General features: G+C 32.4%; 1 protein-coding gene across 1 annotated transcript in view; it reads left to right on the forward strand.

Moving 5' to 3' along the window:
* The window catches only part of LOC117113632 (chromatin-remodeling ATPase INO80-like), a gene marked incomplete in the record, with an annotated part of 59,351 nt that overhangs the window by 17,776 nt on the left and 20,341 nt on the right, over positions 1-21,234 (forward strand). Inside the window, 11 exon segments of the mRNA XM_033257041.1 lie at positions 282-398; positions 1,078-1,163; positions 2,180-2,353; positions 3,477-3,610; positions 4,955-5,202; positions 7,017-7,144; positions 8,338-8,432; positions 10,684-10,915; positions 13,210-13,312; positions 14,217-14,251; positions 19,412-19,540. Of these exon segments, the coding sequence (XP_033112932.1) occupies positions 282-398; positions 1,078-1,163; positions 2,180-2,353; positions 3,477-3,610; positions 4,955-5,202; positions 7,017-7,144; positions 8,338-8,432; positions 10,684-10,915; positions 13,210-13,312; positions 14,217-14,251; positions 19,412-19,540 (1,481 nt within the window).

The raw sequence follows: 21,234 nt of genomic DNA on the forward strand, positions 1-21,234 counted from the left end.
CTCAGTTGTCAAGCCTATCACATGATAGGTCAGGGTTCAAATCCTGATGAAGAAAATGCATCTCTATCTAAACCTCTGTATATGCTATCAAATTTTAGGTGAAGAAAAGCGCGTGATAAGCTCATGTATGGAAATAATGATGTCATAATCATACCCATATATGACTATATCACAGATATTTTTTACATAAAATTAGATAGTGTTAATCAAAGCTATATATTCCACAAAATATTTATGTAAAATTTTAAAATTATAATTTGATTGAATTTTATTTTCATAGCTTTGGGCTTTGCTCCATTTCATCATGCCAACACTATTTGATAGTCATGATGAATTTAATGAATGGTTTTCAAAGGACATTGAAAGTCATGCCGAGAAGCAAACAGGAGTAAATGAAGGTACAGTTTCTGTTATTTAATTATTTCTTTTTTTTTCTGTACAATGTGTTAAGTTCTCAGCCTGTTATTTATTATATGTCAGTAAAAGATGGATTGATTTGTCAAAATATAATTAAATAATAATATCGTATATACGATAAGTTGTTATCAAATCGTCCTAGTGTAAAAACTTTTCTTATTTATATTATTTTCTATATGAACAATTGCTTTTTATTGTTATTCTTATCATTGCAAGTATAAACAGGCCTTTATGCTATTTATTTGCATATCATTATGTACATGAAAGCATAAAAAATGATGATAGTGGCTAGTGAGACATAACACTATAATATACAGGAGGTGAGCCCACAATAAATGGCATTGCTATATCAAGTAAGTTTGGTCAGAAGAAAGAAAAAAGTTTAAATGATGCTTATTATTAAGGCAACATTCATATCTATTATTAAACACACAGGCTCTGCAGTACCACCTGTTGTGATAACACAAGTCTCCGTCTAATTAAAGTCACTTTCCAATTAAAGACAATTTTTCTGTTGTCTCAAATTAACAAATGTCTTTTATTTGTATTATTCTAATGAGAGACCAAAGCTGCTAAAAACCATGAAAACCCCAGTTCCTAAAGTGGCCTTTATTTGTAGGGAGAACTGTATTTACTTTAACAATTTTCTTTTTACTTCAGAGCAACTATCAAGACTTCATATGATCTTGAAGCCATTCATGTTAAGGAGAGTGAAGAAAGATGTGGAGAATGAACTTTCTGATAAGGTTACCATGAGTTTTTTTTTTAATTAATTTATCTCATGTGTTTCATTTGCCTTATTAGAATCGTTTACTTTGTTACTTTTTTTCATATGATTTAATTTTATTTGTTTAATTTAATTCTAATTTTGTTTTTGTTCCGTTTGTGTAATTTATTTCAAGGCAATTTTAAATTACAAAGAAAACAAAAATCAGTTAAAAATATGTGAGGATTATCTAACAGCCAACTGAATCACTATTAAAGCCAGGCTACGCAACACTCACAAACTTCTTAAAGTTCCTTGGACAACACAATCTTTTATCCTATTATATAAGTGTCCTTATTAGCCAATTTTTTGTAGAGTTTATATAGGTTATATAAAGTCACTTTTACACTATCAAGCTAAAACAAACTTCGGTGTGACACCGGAGCCAAAACCCATTTACATTTAACGAAGCAACTGCGGGATTGTCTCGGATTACACCTATTTACATTTGACAACGAACACCCGCTGAACGCCGGTGTTGAACGCTGACCTCTATGGACATTTTTGAGAAAAACTAGCTCATTAGTTTGCAATTTTTAACTAAATACATTTAAAATATATCAATAGTTATTTTATTACAAAAAAAATAACTGAATAATTTTAATGAAAGTGAATGATTAAAATTCCGGTGTGTGTGAAATGCGGGACTGTTTACACTGTGTCTATCCCGGACTATCCCGGAGAAGCTTCTCCTGCAAACATTTAGCTTCGTTGACGTTCACCAATTTACACTAACCCCCAACTCCTGTGTTTGTAACCTGATGTATCAACAACAGGGAAATAAAAGCAGGTTTATTCCGTAGTCCCGCTGATAGTGTAAAAGGGGTATAATTAAGGTGAACTAGTATCTCAAATGTTTTATCATACTTAGTTGATTCCTTTCTGCTAGTTGATTCTACTCTTGTACAACAGTGAACTGTGTGAGCTTTGCTCTCAGCTTTTCAACAAACTAGGAAAACCTTCATCACTTTTATTACAATTATTTCATAATTGCAGATTGAGATCCTAGTTTATTGTAACATGACAAGAAGGCAGAAGTTGCTGTACCAAGCAGTCAAACAAAAGATCTCCATCGAAGACCTCTTGCAGTCCACCAGCAGTTCCACATCCTCTTCAAGTATGCAGACTACCACAAACAGCCTTATGAATCTTGTCATGCAGTTTAGAAAGGTAGTGTTATTGTCTATACAATTCCCATCACAGACCTATTCATACAGATATATTTCAGTCATATGTGAGGTCTCACCACGAAATGAGACACATCGTTGGTGAATTCATATTGAGATATTCACCAAAACAGGCCAAAATCAACATTTTTAATTTAATTTTGATTTTAATGTTTTTGAATAACTTGATAATTATATTTAATGATTGTATACTTTGTAAGTGAATTTTCTTGCCAAAAATGGTGTTGTCTGCACATATTCTGTAATTCTAGTTATATTATTATAGTTTATCTTTGAGGCTGATTTTCTCAAAATGTGGTTCTTATACACCTAAACTTTAAATGCTAACATCTCTGGAATTGCTTTTAGTAGAAAAAAAGCTTATAATGTGATCTACCGAAATATAATATAAACTCAATTTTTAAATTTCTAACCATGAGACTCATTTTGTGGCGAGACCTCACATATTTCATTTCATACTCAAAGCAACATTCAGGCAGTAAAAGCTGCAACTGCTACAATAGAATTCGTAGAACAAAAATGCAAATATAAATATTTTTTTAAAAGAAACTTTAGGCATACAACAAAATCTAAAATCCAAAAAGTTTAATATTGCAAGTCAGTAGGCCTACAGTTAATTTAACACTTCTGTGATGGTAGGTATAGGAGACTTCCTAGATGCCAAGCTTGTGGCATAGTTTGAATGTCTAATGCAAGGAGCTTCTAAAACCTGGTTTCCTTAAAATCTATACACTGTCGCTACAGTATTTTCAGTGCAGACGTTGTACTGCATAGAAGTCCCGACGCAATCGAGAAGGCTCCCCAATTCGACTGACCAATCATCAGCACCGAAAGCTGTCGGCGATGGTGTGTAGTGATTATATGGAATCGAGCTTTACCTCATTGCAAGTGAAGAGAGACTAATGATGTTGCATGCCTCTGTAATTAGGTCCCATACTTAATCAAAGAACTCACTACTTCTGAATTCTCACAATGGCAAGAGAGTAAGATAGAACATGGCATACAGGACTGGCATGTTCTAATAGATTTGACATGTATTGGTCTCTGACCTAAGTGAATCATCCTAATCAGTAAATGACTAATACAAAATGGTGCTTTTCTTCAAGGTTTGTAATCATCCAGAACTGTTTGAGAGGAGAGAAACAAGATCACCTTTTCACATGAGTCTACAATCTTTCACCATTCCAAAGCTTATCTACAGAGAAACACTTCAAAATGCATCCTTCTCCGACAAAAAGAGGTTAGTCCTGATTGGCCGCTTAAACAAGCATATGATTAAAAACAGGTATAAACCAAGGTTTATACCTCGTGATTATGATACCTAATATGATTGAAGTATCCACATATGTGGCAAAGACAAGTTTAACCAGTCACTCCTCGCAAATCGTGTTTCTGAGTAATGGCCAAATTTTCAAATCTATTTTATTGCACTAAACAAACCCTTATATACCTATACATTGTGCTATGTTGTTTTTTCCCAGTTTCTACGTAAGCAACAATTTTTTATGATTTGGTGATGGTCTCTGGTTTCGCTTGTCTTTGCCATTGCCATTATATGTGAAGGGTTGTAATCTGAGGACATTGCATCATTGCAACTGCAAGTATCTAATGATCCTTTCCACTAAGCCCCGCCCCTTGGATATTGTTGCTAAGGTCCCCCAAAACAATAGTGTAAATGAACATAAACACATGCATTTGTAGGACCACACTGGTGTCTATTGGACACGCATATATTCTTTGCAATGTTCTGATTAGTCAGCTATTAAATTTGATGAATCCTCTGGAAAGGTACTTTCAGGAGTAGATTAAAGTATAGAAACTGTATTTGTTTTAAATTTCCCACCTTAATCCTTGTAGTTAAGTTTATTCATTAATAGATCAATTTAAAATATATACATATGTCTTAAAGATGTATTGTCCCAAGCTAAATACCAAAAAAATAATAAAAATATTTTTTGAAATTAACTTAAAAGTTATCAACTTGGACACAGAAATTAGTGTATTTTAAAAATGTCTACCCATCAGTTTACAGCGAAAAATGATAGAAACACTTCTACTCACTGGAAGTGTTTTATCATTTCTATTATAATTTTTTTTGGTTTAAAAATCAGGGTACACATTTTTCAAATTCAATAATTTTTATGCACAAGTTAATAATTTGTATGCTATTGCAATATGAGCAAGTTTATTTCAAAATTATTTTTTATGATTTTTTGACATTAGCAAGGGACAATACATCTTTAAATATTTATCATGTGACCTGCTTATGTAAATCTGACCTTTTTGTCAGGTTTTACACAAGCAAAGCATTTCTAATAATATGTATTTATGTATTTTATATTATTGTAAGTGTTTTAAATTTCCCACCTTAATCTTGTAGTTAGAAGTTTATTCATGAATAGATAAATTCAAAATATATACATATGTCTTAAATATTTATCATGTGACATGCTTATATGAATCTGATCTTATTATTAGGTCTTTGTCATTACACAAGCAAAGAATTTTTAATTATTATTATTATATATTATTATTGTATTTATGTATTTTAAATTATTGTAAGTTTTTTTGTTTTTCCCCTCAGCATTTTATTTAATAAGCTGTGTATGTTTTCCGTGGATTATATCAATCATTCGTTATTTTCGGAGTCATCAAGCGGTGGCGGTTGTTTTTCATTTACCCGGTTCATCGATATATCAGCAGGTGAATTGCATTGTCAGATGATGGTAGGCTTGTTGTGCAGGTGGCTAGCTTTGTTTCTCATTATGAAGGCCGCCTACAGGATACACCATCAATCACAGTGGCATTCACAGGAATGTGCCCAAGACAAGTAAGTGACAACAATCTAATACAGATTTCTAGGAGACTGACACTATTACAACAGTATAGATGGATCCAAGAAGAATGGCGCCCTCCTTTGTCGACGCCATTACTGGAGAGTTCCTACTCCAAAAGTGGCAATATTGGATTGGATTGGATTTATTCGGTGTAAACACCAAGGATAGCCCACGAAAGTCTAGAAGAAAACTTATTTCCAGTGGGGTCCTTCTGGTGGTGATTGGACAGTACACCGGGTGAAAAATGGCAAATGACAATTTTTTTAATTAACTTGCTTATTTTTAACATGTAACCTATTAATTTGAGCATAGAAATTTTTGAATTAAAAGAAATGTGTGCCCTTTTTTTGTACTGGATAATGATAATAAAAATAATAAAACACTAGTGACTAAATTAGTGGAAGTGCTTCTATCATTTTTCGCTGTCAGATTTTGGGTAATTTTAAACATTTTTTGATACTCAAATTTCTATGTTCAAATTGATAATCTTTATATTACTTCAAAGTAAGCAAAATAATTTCATAACTTGTTTTTTTATGATTTTTCTTTTTTGTATTTTGCATGGGACAATACATCTTGAAGTTTTTCATCCTTAAATATATAACAACTTCTGAACAAAAGGATATTTTATCAAAAATTTTTGTTTGTTTGTCTACAGAATATGATGACTCATAACAAAAATAAGTGTTTTGAACAATGAAAAACATGAGAGAACTATAGCTGTTATATTGAAAGTAATAAGTTATGCACTTTTGTAACATAGTCTTGCTGGCTACACAAGGTTAAGTGTGGACCTGTATACAGGGAATAAATTAATACAAGAAGTAACTAATATCTACCTGCCATCCTGAAGTATTTTCTCTTGAGAACCAAAACCAAATTGAATTTGCTGCTAAGATGCAGCAAGCCATAAACAGCAAACAATCAAGTAACGTCTTGTAAAATGTGAAAGCCATATATAGCAAACAATCATTTTCATTTTAGAACAAAATCATGATTTCTAAAGAAATCATTATTTTTTCTCAAGCTAAGGAATATTTTGCACAAATGCATGCAAAAGTGTTATATAACTTGTATTCTTAAGATTTTAAAAACAATATAAAGGTCATACCAGTCATATTTAAAAAAAGTTAATGATAAAACAGTTTTCTCCCTAGCATCATTGGCAAGCGTCATGGTAAGTGTTAAGTCCACCATAGTTGGGTCTGACACAAGGTATTTTTAATAATTAGGAAGCATTGAAATGTCCTAAATTGCACTTTAAAACTATATAGAAGCAGGGAACAGTTAAATAATTTAACTGTTCCCTGATAAAAGCATCCTTTTAAGATGTTGCAAGCATCATGGCTAACTGTCAAGCATCATGGGGGAAGTGCCAATCATCATGGTACCATGATGCTTCAAGGGCTTGGGGAGAATACTGATAAAAAGTCTATTGTGGTATGTGTTGCTTTTACATAATAACTATAAAAATTGTTAATATTATGGCATTATTATAGCTGTAGAAAAGTAAGAGTGGGTGGTAGACTTTTTAATGGTGGGTGGATGATAGCATTGGTAAGCTCTAAATAAGAGTGGATTTGAAGGATGGTCAAGGGTGTTAATAAAGGTGGGCGGAAGGCCATGAAATTAGCTTTAGAATGGGTGGAAAACTCCCAAGGCCGGGTGGCGCCGCCCACTGTCTGTGGTAATCAAAATAGTACATAATAATAATAATAATGATTTTTATTACATAATAATTTTTAATAAATTTGTTTTTTCCTGTTTTCCATTCCTTTAATTATGTTAATACACATTATATTTTTACAGATAAAGAGTCAATGGTATGTGACTCGGGGAAGTTACAGGTTCTGGACAAGTTGCTGAGCAAACTGAAGCAACAGGGACACCGTGTGTTGATATACTCACAGATGACAAGAATGATAGATCTCCTGCAGGTCAGAACCTTATGATTATGTGCTTCATGGGGGCGCTATCACTTCCCAACCCTCATTCAATTATTTTCAGATTCACATTTGAAACTTAGTTTGCTGATTATTTTACAATTAAACCTACTCAATTTGTATATTTGATCCTTAATATAATTGTTTATTTCAATGTAAAAATATGTATTTTGTACCATCTATTCATAGAGGGGATTCTAGATTCAATTCATAGATATTTGTAAAGGAAATTAAATTTGAAATTTTAATTGCTATATTTACAATTTTCATTTCATCTTATAAATGTTCGTCAGTTTATTATTTTGTCGTCATTAATATTGTTATTGCTTTTATTTCAATTATCTTTTTTTTATATTTTATAATACATGATTACAATCAATTTTCGATTAGGTTAGTTGAAGATTGAAATTTAATAGATTGGTCACAGCTGAATATTTTTTTGTATAATTAATATTTTATCATAGTATTATGTATTTCTGAGAAATGTAATTAAAAAGAAAATATTTTAATACTACTAATAATAATGATATAATGAATCAATATATAGAGGCAGTAGATTTTTATTTTATTTTTTTTTATTTTTTAACACTGCACTTTTCCAAGGTCATGTGACTTGCAGTTATTTTTTTATAATTAATAAATTGTTTAATTGGGATGAATGATGTTCTGACTGTTTGTCATCAACTTGTAAAATGCCACAAAAAGGATATAATTATTTATTTAATAACTAGAAATTGTAAGTAATGATAAACCTAAAACTCTTCATAATTGTTTTTATTAATCTAATAATATTTTAGTTATTTGTGGTTAGGTATGTTTGGGTTAGAAGTCATTTCTGCCAAGAGGTTCTTGCGGTTTTGGGATTCCCATAAATTACATGGTCAGGCCAATTGGGGCCCCATTGAACAACCTTGAAAGTTTCTGGGCATTGGATCGTTAGTTCTTTCAATTGATGACAGAAATCAACCATAGAATTTATTATAGAAATGTATCAATTAAAATTAATGTAACTACAATTTTCATTGTACAAGACACCAACATTAATTCTGACATTATATTACACATAAATTAGTACAAAGGTATCTTGACTATAGGCATATAGTCAGTATAGAAATAGTAGTTGAAGAAAGATATGAAGGAAATGTAAGATTTGGTGTTCACTCATGCGTAACTCTTGAATCTTTAAGGAGTACATGTGGCATCGGAAACATACCTATATGCGATTGGACGGATCTTCTAAGATTTCAGACCGAAGGGACATGGTTGCAGACTTCCAAAGCAGGTGGGCTTTTTTTGTGTTTTGGTGTTTAATTAATCTGTGTGGACGTGATTTGACTGTGTAGACATGGTTAATGAGTGTGGACATGATTTAACTGTGGATATGGTTTAGTGCCAGTTGTGTAGAGCATATCTAATACAAAACACATGTACAATTAAATCTCTGTTGGGCCACATCATATACATATGTCTGTCATAATATTTTATTACACAGCAGTTGCAAATATTGTGTCTTTATTTTTGTGATTTTAATACATTATATTTCATATGTTTGATCAACAGTGTAGTGCACATTTTATTGTTTTGCTAAGTTCCATATTGTATTCAGCTGTAAGGCATTATATATCTGTTTATGTACTTCAGAGACTAAATTGTGATTTGGCAACAGCCTACTTTCCCATTTGTTTTTTTCATTAATCCTAATAGTGAAAGCCAAATTTGTATCATATGTGTTTTTAGCTTCTACTATTAATATACAATAAGTATTATCAGAAAACACTGCATTTTGAGGATACAATAATAATTACCCCGATTTTGGGATGTAAGGCACTTTAATTATTATGCTTAGTCATTGGATATGCTGTCAGTCAGCGTAATGTTATCCGCTTTATAAAGGGTATTTTTTTTTTTTTTGTGCAGTTTTACAGTGTTGACTCAAGAAATTTGCCGAAAGCGGCCCAAGAAATCCAGGAGGGGGATAAAACCGAGGGCCATCAAGGGCCGCAAAAAATACTTGGTGGGGTACATGGGGGAATATTTTATGGTTTAGGATAACCCAAAATTGTGGTTTCTGACCACAATATAGGGATTGGCAATCAAAATAACCTTGTTTGGATTGGCAAATTAATATTTTTAGCTCAGTGATTTTTTTTGTGTCGGAATATTGTTGTTCCATACCATTCACATACTACCAGGCACCCATTGTTGAGTGGAGAAAGACAATAAATACTTAATTCTTTTGTACCTTAATTACGTGTTATATTATGATCAGTTATTAATTTTCATGTGATATTTTTTTTTTATCGTAATTTTGTTTTCAAATTATTTATTTTCCTTTTTAGTATATTTAACTTAATTTGTGTTTTTAAGTGAGTTCTCATATATTTAGTTGGTTTAATATTTCTATTATTCTTTTAATGAATCCATAATAATTACATGATAAAAGAATTATTTTAAAACTAATTATGGAATGTATGACAACTGCCCTGACACAAATATGGAATATAATATGGCTGAAAATGTGAAGGTGAGAACGACCTTGTATATCGGAAGATCATTACCCTAAATGAAGTCATCAAATTTATCTGTCACTTGTTTCATAGTTGGAACTTAGAACCTGAAGTGTGAGGCCAGAGGAAGCATTCAATTAACATTGATGTGTAACCCAATTAATCCCCCTGTCACATGTTGACATGCGAATAGTATACACAAGGGTCACTTGCTACAGTATGTGACAATTATTCTTTTTGGAGACAAAACTGAGAAGATTGTTGTGATCGTGTGAAATACCTATGTACTCGTGTGTGATATGAAATTCCTATGTACTTATGTGTGATATATAATTCCTGTGTACTTGTGTATGAATTGTTGTGAAATTATTTAATTATGTACTTGTAAGTAAATTGTGATATGAAATTTATTAACTTAAGTGTGAATTTCTGTGATACAAGATACTTATGTACTTGTGAGTGAATTCTTATGATATGAAATATTTACGTGCTTGTGTGTGATTCAATTGTAATATGAAATACTTCAATGTTTTGATGTGAAATATGTATTAGTAACTAAGATATCTATAAAAAGTGCTGCAGTGTTTTTAATAGAAGTAAATTTTATTTTTGAATAACATTGTGAAGATGACTACAAATGAATAGTACAAATTTCCAAATTGCATCAATGTTTTCCCTCACTTGAATACTCCTATCAAATGATTTCAGATGGCCTAAATAATAGTTATGTAACAAGTCAGATAGGCCTATACTTGTTACTTGTTGCTTTAGCCATTCTTTCCTTGAGAATATCTGGCCATCATTGACCAACCTTTCAGTATGGTTGACTTCAAAACACTGCCAGAATAGGAAACATGTGAAAGATTGTTTAGATGTATAAATGGTACAATTATAACATGATGTGGAAACATGAAGAAGACCACTCAACCACTTTGTAAGTATGCACCAATCTTAATATATAAGTACTGGAATTCTAAGATAATCCATTTTAAATACATTATTATTATTATTTTTAAAACAATTTAGGTCTGATATATTTGTATTTCTACTGAGTACGAGGGCAGGCGGCCTTGGAATCAACCTTACTGCTGCTGACACTGTCATCTTCTATGATAGTGACTGGAATCCTACAGTAGACCAGCAAGCTATGGACAGGGCACATCGCCTAGGACAGACTAAACAAGTGACAGTCTACAGACTAATATGCAAGGGTACAATTGAGGAAAAGATACTACAAAGAGCAAAAGAAAAAAGTGAAGTAAGTTTATATTTTATTATGCAAGTTCCTAAACCTGTTGTTTTCATTATAACCAAACTGTAGTTTATATACTCGTAACATTTGTTGTTATTTGGTTTGTGTTTTCCCATATTTAATTGTCAGTCCTTTGTTTAATGTAATTTGGATGTTTGCTTCCAAAATCTCAATTTTGTGTTGTCTCCTGTTGCGACACTGCAGTAGAAAACACATCAAAACATATACATAGATAGGTATCTATATGTATTTATAGATTCTCATTAGGCAATTTCCTAAAATTTTGGCAGCCAACTTTCTTTTATTCAAACTTTTCATGTTGACAAAAATTGGTCATTGCTGCTAAGTTTTTCCTCTCTTCATTCTTAGCATTCTTAAAGGAGTTTAGCTCTGTAGGATGTTTGTTAGTACCCATGTGTTTTCACATCCAAGAAGTCCAACTCAAATCCAAGTTTTTGATTTAGGGAAAATTTTAAATTGACGACATCACGTGGACGTTTTATTGTCCAAACATTTTTGGGTTGAAATTTGATTTCTTTATTGCATTATTTATATCAAAATATTACATTCTGTAATAATAGCTGACCATGTACGTATTATGAGAGTTGTATTATTTATTTCCTGTTTATAAGCCTTGCTGAAGTGAGATTATTGAGTGTGGATTGTTGCTGCCTCTGTATGGCCATCTTTCCCAAATTACTTGATGAAGAACAAATAACATGTGATATTTGTTGTCTGGCCAGTAATGCCAGTGAATTATCAAGCAACACAAAATTAGTTGTACTGCACTCAATAAACCTTCTACATAGTATAAGTACTATATATCTTTTGAACTTTTTAATATCCTGAACTTAAAATAAGTAAATATAATGAATAATAATAATAATGTAAAATAATCAAAACACAAATGAATTTCCAATTATACGTTGTAGTTATAATTCAGTCTTTTATTTGCCAGTGATGAAGAAAACAGTCAAAATTCTTTTAAAAAAATGTAATATAATTGCACAGAATTTTATTTTGTAGGTTAACATTAAAAGTTTTAATATAAAATAATTGATTAAATCCGTGGAGATGGATAAAGAGATTTAGTGCACAGCAATTCGACAAATGCAAACCTTAGAAATATGCGTGTTAGGCGCGACTAATGTCTTAATTATGTGTGTTTAGAAACGGCGGATTATTTAATTTGTTTCGTGTCCCTATGGTGATTCTTGTTGACTTCTTGTCACCTTATGTATTCAAATGGCTATGAAATTAAGTATTGATTGAGACAAGTAGGCCAGGCTAAGTCTTGTGTGTGAAATGTTAATACTGCTGCAAATTTTATATTGCAATACAAAAATAAATTCACATACAAGAAATATCCAGTAATTCAATATCAGATTATATGAAGGCAATGAAATAAACTTAAACCATAGCAACGAGCATGCTAATGTATTTAAGAAAAAAGTGTCTCATTTTAAACCAACAAAACATTTAAGCACTCTTCCTTGACAGAGTAACATGTGCTAAGCTTAAAACACTTCTTTAAAAAATTACAATACTAATATGTAAATCCCCCTTTCAAACATTTTTCCCCACACTAGTAATTTGAAAGCAAATTGCACATTAAATTTTTAAGATCCCTAAAGTCAAAAAAATTACTTGTGTGGCCCAAGCCTGATTGACCCAAAATCTTCTTCTTTCAGTCTTTAATATATTTAATACACATACACCTTCATTTTGGCCCAGTGGTAACAATTGTATCAACCAAACAGATTGCAGGTGTGCAACCATGTCATTGATGATGGTAGTTGGTTTTGGGACCGACCATAAAGGCCATAAATATTAAACATAGTCTTCGTCTATCATAGCTTTTATGTTGTTTATGAAATACTTCATTTTTCTAGGCGATGGAAATCAATAGCTGTTAATTTGACGAATTAGTCTTGAATTTTAATGATATATTAAAATGACTGAAATGTTTTTTTATGCTCACCAAGTAGTGCATGTTTTAAGCAATCCAACATTTTAAAATGATTTCTTTTTGTTATTGCTTTAATTTTCATTTTTTATCATACATGTTTTCAAAAAAAAAATCTATTTTGAATTCATATGTTTGTCACTACTTTTTGTATATTTGTGTGTTGTTTTGTTTGCCTTTGTTTTTCCACTTGTTCTTGTATTCTTTTTTCTTAATGATGATATAAATTAAATGAATGCTACTTTTTTTGTCTGCTATTACAATTTTCTTTTGACTATATCAACATTATTTCATCTTATTAATTTTTATGATTTATATAACTTGTATTATTCAGATCCAGCGTATGGTGATATCTGGTGGAAATTTTAGACCAGATCAATTAAAACCAAAAGAAGTTGTTTCCTTTCTACTGGATGATGAAGACATTGAAAAAACATGTAAGACAACTTTAGTTAGCTTCCTAAAAAGTGTTGTACCTACAGGTAGGCTCTCCGCTGTAGCTCATTTAGAAAAATTCTTTGGCCCTAAGGGTCTCTTCATGTCCGTGCCGATACTCGGTAAACTGGTGCTTGCCCCTTCCGTACTGTCCACTGCAGGGGCTGTGTGGACAAATACACCAGTGTATCTCCCTACTCATCACAAAATATGTACTGGGTCCTTTAAGTGCACAAGGGGCAATTATGTACACTGGGCCTACAATTTGAAGTTCTTCTCCAAGAAGATTTGTTCCACCACCAGAGCATGCCACTCGGTCGAAGCAGCGCCTATGTCATGGCTATAGGTTGCGGTGCCCATTCCTTAACCACTCCACCAATCAACAAGGAAGCTATTTCTTCAGAAGATTTGTTCCATCGCCAGAGCATGCCACTCGAACCAGCGCTTACGCCATGGCTATAGGTTGCGGTGCCCATACCTTAAACACTCCACCAATCAACAAGGAAGCTATTTCTTCAGAAGATTTGTTCCACCACCAGAGCATGCCACTCAAACCAGCGCTTACGCCATGGCTATAGTTTATGCCCATGCCTTAACCACTCCACCAATCTACAAGAAAGCTATTTCTTAATTTTTTTGTACCCCATCTAGCAAAAAAAGTTAGCAACAACTACTGCTAAGTATCAACTGAATTCTAATTGGAAATATATGAAACTACCTTATTTGATGCGGTAGGAGTGGTTTGGCGCATTAGTTGCGGTTCTGCTTCTGAACTTTGAGGTCGGAGGTTCAATCCCTCACTGTGCATTTCACTTGTGTCCTTAGGCAAGGCACTTTACCTGTGAAGAGCTATAAAAGTCTAACATATTATTATGTAAAATGATATTTCTTTTATTTTGCACTCAGATTCTAAGAGGAAACAGGAGAAGTTGCCAGCTAAGGTAGGCACACATCATCCTTGCAACTTATTTTATGCTCAAAAATTTCAGATTGCTTTGATTTGAAATATGATAGAATAAATAGATATTATATTTCATATACTTACTTAAATTAATAAAGAAGCAACATTAGAATGATACAAAATCCACAATGTATTTTTGCTGACTCTGACTTTCTGATTAGGTCTCTGACTTTCTGATTAGAAATTCAATTGATAACATCAATTTGGCATTGGCATGTAGATTAAAATTGAATGTGATTTCATTCAACTTTGATTTGTTCAAGATATAGCAATATTTATTATTAAATGTATAGGGGAAAAAAATGGAAGGGAAAATAATATAACGTTAACAAAGAGTCAACGTAGATGACTTTATGCAACTTAGGAACAACTTACCCTGGTGTATCTTAAATCTATCTGAAATGTAATTTAATTTTGATGTAAAAATTGCTTGTTGTCACTTCCATATAAATGTAGAATGAAAATTATTTGTGTTTAGTCCCTCTAATTTACTTGATTTGTATGTTTTATTCTCTTGGTGTTTAATTATTAAAGGTAGACTGACTTTGCATATATGTATTCACCACCTTTGCTCTTTCCTAGCCTGTCTTATTTGTATGTCTGATATTTGAATTCAAATTAAAAAGTGAAAATGCCCAGTATAAGTAATACGCTGATCATCACTGATGCAGTCAGACGTGTATAAAATTAGTTGAATGACTTTTATTACTTTAGATTCATTCAACATAATCTACTTTTTGGTAAATTTATTAGTTAATTATTATGTGGTTGACAATTATGAATGCTTGGCTGACAGGGCGTATGTCCTGTGACTGTCCAAAACTGCATGGGGAAAGTGAATTGTCATGTCATGTTAGAATATTATTTCCTGAACTACCTTAAAAAAAAAAATGCTCATCTATTCAAAGCATTTAAAAAATCAGTCAGTTTGTAACTCAAAATAATTATAGAGGGCCACCAGTTTCAATGATATTACCATTGGCTCAATGATACCAGAATATTAGTTTTTAAGATGTAAAAAAAATTTGAATATGAGGGTGTGGCCAGCAACGTGTGTCCTGATCCTTTCCTTCAAATTTTTCATAACACTTTTCAAAATTATGGTAAACTACAACAATAGCTGCTACTGCCCCACTACTGTTGTTGTTGCGGCTGCTGCTGACACCTCTGTTGTTGTAACTGCTGCCGCCGCTACTGCCATTGTTGTTGCCGCAGCCGGTGCTGCCACCGCGGTTGCAGCTTAGAGAGCCGCTTAGCTCAGTTGGCTAAACTGGTGGTAGCCATTGTGTGTGCACTGAACCGTGGAATTTGCTTAGTCCCTGGTTCAAATCCCATCGCTACTTTTGTGTTTCAGCTAGAGGACTGAAATGCAAGTTTCAACAGCGCACTGTCTTTCGGATGAGATGTTTAAGCCATTGGTCCTGTGTGCAATATGGCCCATGCGCACATGAAGAAGCAAGCATCTAGGCTGGGGGGCCCCAAGGGCCCGGGGAGGGGGGACCAGAAGCTACAGATATTTGACGAAGTTTGGTGAATTTTATTAGTCATTTATAGGCATCAAGCTACTGTAATATGACTTCATAATTGTTGTAATTTCCAGTGGCGGATCCAAGAATTCGAAATAGAGGGGGGGCCCAGAGTGGGGGGTACTTTCACAGATAGAGGATCTATACTAACCAACCATGGTGGGCTGAGGTAAGAAATTTGTGATTATGGCACGTTTAGATGGCCAGAAATTGCACTTCCAGGCATAAAATTTGAATATAATTTTCTTTATCTCCATTTAAAAAAATTTTTGAATGATTTAGTCCCCTCCCCCACCCCCACATTAAATCTGCCATCATGAGAGATATCCTTGATATGGGTATTCCCCGACGAAAAAAATGATATTCTAACTGTGGCGGGTCCAGGAATTTGAAATAGACGAGACCCAGGGAGGGTCTTGCGCAAATGATATGTCCACCCACCTCAGCCCACAATAAAAAAAATTATGATTATGGCACCTCTAGATGGCCGGAAACGGCACTCTGAGATTAAAAGTTAAATAAAAAAAATTTCTGTTTTCTCCATTTTTTTTATAATTTTGAAAAAATTAGGAGATCTGTACTGACAGGACTCCCCCTTAAACCCACCACTGTTCAATATAACACTTGACATAGCCTATAATTTTGTTTCACAAATGACTAATTCCTAATGTCAAGCAAAAGATTTTTTTATTCGAAAAATTTTGTTTATTCAATACAGTTTTTACAACCTATAACATTAACTACAGCGTACTGTAGATCCTTAGTTAACCTTCAGAGAAATTTGTTTTAAAAAATGGCCTAATTAAGTACCTTTTCCTTTAAATTAGATGGAGTATACATGTGGTTATGTTACTGTAAGTCAATCAGTTACACTTACTGTACATGGTTAGCATTAAGAGAACTAGAGCGTCACTCCATAAATAGTGCCTGCCTCCCCCATATGCCTAAATACAGAACTCACAAAGGGAGATGTTTCCATTATTTTTTCTTTGTGCTCCAGGGTGGGTTTCAAGGAAGCTTTACAGATGCGTGTATACAGATGTCAATCAACATTTTGTTGCTCAACTCAAAAAGGGAACTTGTAATGTTTGTTAGAAAATGAAAAAAAAAATCAATATTTTATAATAATAATAATAAGATAGTATAATACATACTTCAAGTATCGAAATACACGCCATCGTGTCGGGATTCAATATTTTGACATTATTTTATGTCATCATCATAAATGAAAAATTATCCGTATTTGCAAGCTTATATGCACAAGTACCAAAAGTGTTTGACCAATCAAAACATTACCCCTAGTAGGTGACATAGTTATGAATAAACTAAAGATCAAAGCATTCTAACCCTACTGATAAAAGCTACCTACAACAAAAATGTCTCTCATTTTATATCTACTAAAGATCAAACCCCTAAGAAATATAGGAGCTCTGTTTATTATTTTAAATGCCCAGGTTGCAATAGTGATTATATTGGTAAGACAGATAGATGCTTAATAATTAGACTTAAAGAACATTTTTCACGATCTGATAGTGTTTATAAATGATCATATACAAAATTGTGAGGCACTCCAATATGTTTTAGGTTTACAAGGTATACTTGAAAATGATAATGTAGCCTGTAATGTAAGTAATAAATTAGGTCTAATATTTTCTAATACTGTACTAACATTATTATTATTATTATTATTATTATTATTATTATTATTATTTGCAAAATTGGTCTATACTATTGTTTAAAGGAGCATTTGCTATACGTAGGCTACACCCATTGCTTAACAATGGGCTGAAAGCTTCAAAGGAGCTTTCTTTGTTCTTGTAGGTAGCTTTGATAAGAGGGTAAGAATGTTTTGATCTTTAGTAGGTGACATAGTTATGAATAAACTAAAGATCAAAGCATTCTTACCCTAACTGATCAAAGCTACCTACAAGAACAAAGAAAGCTCCTTTGAAGCTTTCAGCCCATTGTTAAGCAATGGGTGTAGCCTACGTATATAGCAAACGCTTCTTTAAACAATAGTATAGACCAATTTTGTGAACTGTCAATAATGTTAGTATTAGAAAATATTAGACCTAATTTATTACTTACATTACAGGCTACATTATCATTTTCAAGTATACCTTGTAAACCTAAAACATATTGGAATGCTTCACAATTTTGTATATGATAATTTTATAACACTATTAGATCGTGAAGAATGTTCTTTAAGGGTGTGTTTCTACTGATAAACACAAAATAATCGATTTTTTAATGAGTACCAGACAGCCTGCTCGCATTGCAACTGCATTATTGATTTTTTTAAAATCGGTTTTCGTGACGGGAATTACGTCACCATTTTGTTTATACAATACGTTGTTTTCCTAACTGCATAGAGGATAGTATCTTTCTCATTCCTGTCATGACGAGGAGGAGTAAGATACGGTGTGGGGCGAGAACAAGCAGGGGTACCAAAGACAGGAACAATACAAACAAAAAAATATCAAGAAACAACGTAAAAAAAACAAGAAAAAAATGGTAATTGTAAGTAATTGTCAGGCAGTTCAACTAGTCCACCAGACGTTCCCAAAAAGCAGAGTACGGATGTGTTGAATAGAGGTGGATTTATCCAGGTGGTCTAAGTTTGCGTTCAGCCCTCAATGTTAAATAAAAAATTTGTTTAGGGCAACCTCCCCCCACCCAAAACTGATTTTCATGCCCACCCCTGGTCTATATAAGAAATAACAAATACAGAAAGAGCACTATTACAGTTGATTCCACAAGTCACCACTATTGTAGTCGATAGCTTTGTCACGGGTTATACATTTTCATTTTATGTAGATGAAAGTTTGTAGAATAATGCTGTCATTAGGGCGTAGTGCTTTTGATGTGGATTGTTGACATAAGACATTTTGCTGTAGCAATTTGCTTTGTCACGGGTTATACATTTTCATTTTATGTAGATGAAAGTTTGTAGAATAATGCTGTCATTAGGGCGTAGTGCTTTTGATGTGAATTGTTGACATAAGACATTTTGCTGTAGCAATTTGTAATTATCATTTTACCCATATTGCATAATTATAGGAATTGTGATTACTTTCCAATTCATTAAAATTGCTGCCATTTAAACTTTGTACAAATACCTTCTCTGACCTCTTGTTATTACAGTTAAAAATTTATACAATATTTTCCATGTATTTTATTGTTAGCTGACTATATACTTTAATTACAAAATTATTGATATATAAAAATAGGCTTCAATTGATTAAGTTGTTTCATGTTCAGATGTATTGTGACATAAATCGATCGACAGGCATTTATGAAACACTAATATCCATGACAAAATGAAATGTTCTGCGCCAAAGTGACGTTGGCATTTCTTAAAATGCAATAAATGAGAATGCACAAATAATTTATGTGTTATGTGTGTGTTATATATATACTTGTGTATGTATGTATGTATGTATATATATATATGTATATATATATGTATATATATACATACTTTTAAACATTTGTAAGAATATATAAAATATATAGTACATATTTATATATTTATATACGAATGTATCATATTTTGAGCATTCATTATACCCGTAGTCCCTACCAACATTCTACATTTTTATGATTCATTACAGAGAGAAAGCGGCGTAAAGAAACTCAAAGGAGGTGCAGGTAGTAGCAATGTGGAGAGCATACCCGTCAGTAATGATTTTGATGATTCATTGATGAACCTTGACTCGGCGATACCAAGTCCTCTTAGCGTGGTAAGCTCAACCTTTTCTACAATTATGAATAGCGTCATTTCACAGCTGTCTTGTTATCACTTAACCCTCTTCATGATATTATTACCACTCATCTGTGTATACATTAATTCATCTATTTTTATATGATGATACTTAGCCATATAAACCATGATAGTACTTAAAGATAGACTTAGTACTGAGCAAATAATCTTAAGCAATAATTTTAAATTTGAACAGTTTATGATGGAGTAGAACTCCATAAGTAAGATTTCTTGGCTAATATAACGGACAAATTAGTTGCATAATAAATATATTGTTATTTTTCTTTTGCACTGCAGTAGAGGTTGAGTTAGATTTCCATTTCACATATTATTTTAATTATTTTCAAATTTCGGGTAGGACTAAATAGAAACATTTCTGTATTCTTAATAGGCCTATCCAATCAGTTTGAGGTTCTTAACAATCACTTAAATTACAAATACCTACAACATTCACTGACTGTAAATATTAACATAAATAATACAAGAAACAAGTGGAGGATGCACCTGAATACAAAACATACTACCAAAGAAAACAAAATTCAAACATTGCAAATTATTTTCATACACTTTCTCCAATCTCAGAAGGTCTGTTCCCACTTTCCTTATAGTTCTCTGATTATAGATCATCATTCATGATTTCCTTTTTCTTTTCAAGAGCTCTCTAATCCTATATGATAATGGGTCCCACTCCCCTGAATACTCCAGTGGTCCATTAAACTGTAAGATTATAGTTCCCAATTCCTCAACTCCATAACTTCTGAAGATCGTGGTTCCCACTTTCCTGAACTTTGTAATCATAGAAGATGAGTTCTTTCTATCCCTTGTAAAAGCCACATAATACTTAAATTCAATATGGATACGCATTCACTTATATGATATTGAATCTACACTCTTGCTATAGCATGTACTTAACAATAATGAAAATGCTATTAAACCAATCGTAGTACCTTATATGACATTAAGAATTATTAAGTAGGATCTTGAGCGCAGTATACAAATACCCTAGCGAGTAATAACCATTAAACATCGTTAAGAATTTCTGCACCACATTAAATGTGTTGTTAATGCATAAGATCGGAAAAGTGCTTTTTGTTACCATGCCGACAATGTTTATCTATTGATCATTTTGCAGGTGTTTTTACATTGTAGAATAGTATAAGTGGACAGACTCAACCAAACATGATAATCTCTGAAATTCTTCCAGTCTTTCCGAATACTACAGCATTGGTCACATTACATCATAATTAACCAATAGGCTTATTTGCCTCTATACATTAGTACCCAAGATTCCAGAAGCTTCCAAATATTACTCTTGGATTCTACATGGTGTCATGTGTTTCTATAATTACCAATGTGGTTTACACTGTTTATTTTGTCATTAAATGTTATTCTAGAATGTTCTATGTATTAAATATGTTAAAATCAGGCAAGGAATGGTAATTTATTACAATAAGACTTAAGAGAAATGTTATTAAATATCTGATTCTGTTATTTTTTTAAATAATAATAGTGTCCATAGAAGTTAGATATTTTCTTTTTTCATTTTAAATTTAGTTGTCATCAGCATATATACATCCTGTGCTTTATAATAGAGTCTACAAAAAATGAATCTTGAGCTAAAAATATACTTTTAGAAGATATTCAACCAGGGTACAACAAATTTCTAATTAATGC

The sequence above is a fragment of the Anneissia japonica genome, unplaced genomic scaffold (assembly GCF_011630105.1).
Source record: "Anneissia japonica isolate Jap-2015-1 unplaced genomic scaffold, ASM1163010v1 scaffold287877_len585272_cov192, whole genome shotgun sequence".
NCBI lineage: Eukaryota > Metazoa > Echinodermata > Crinoidea > Comatulida > Comatulidae > Anneissia > Anneissia japonica.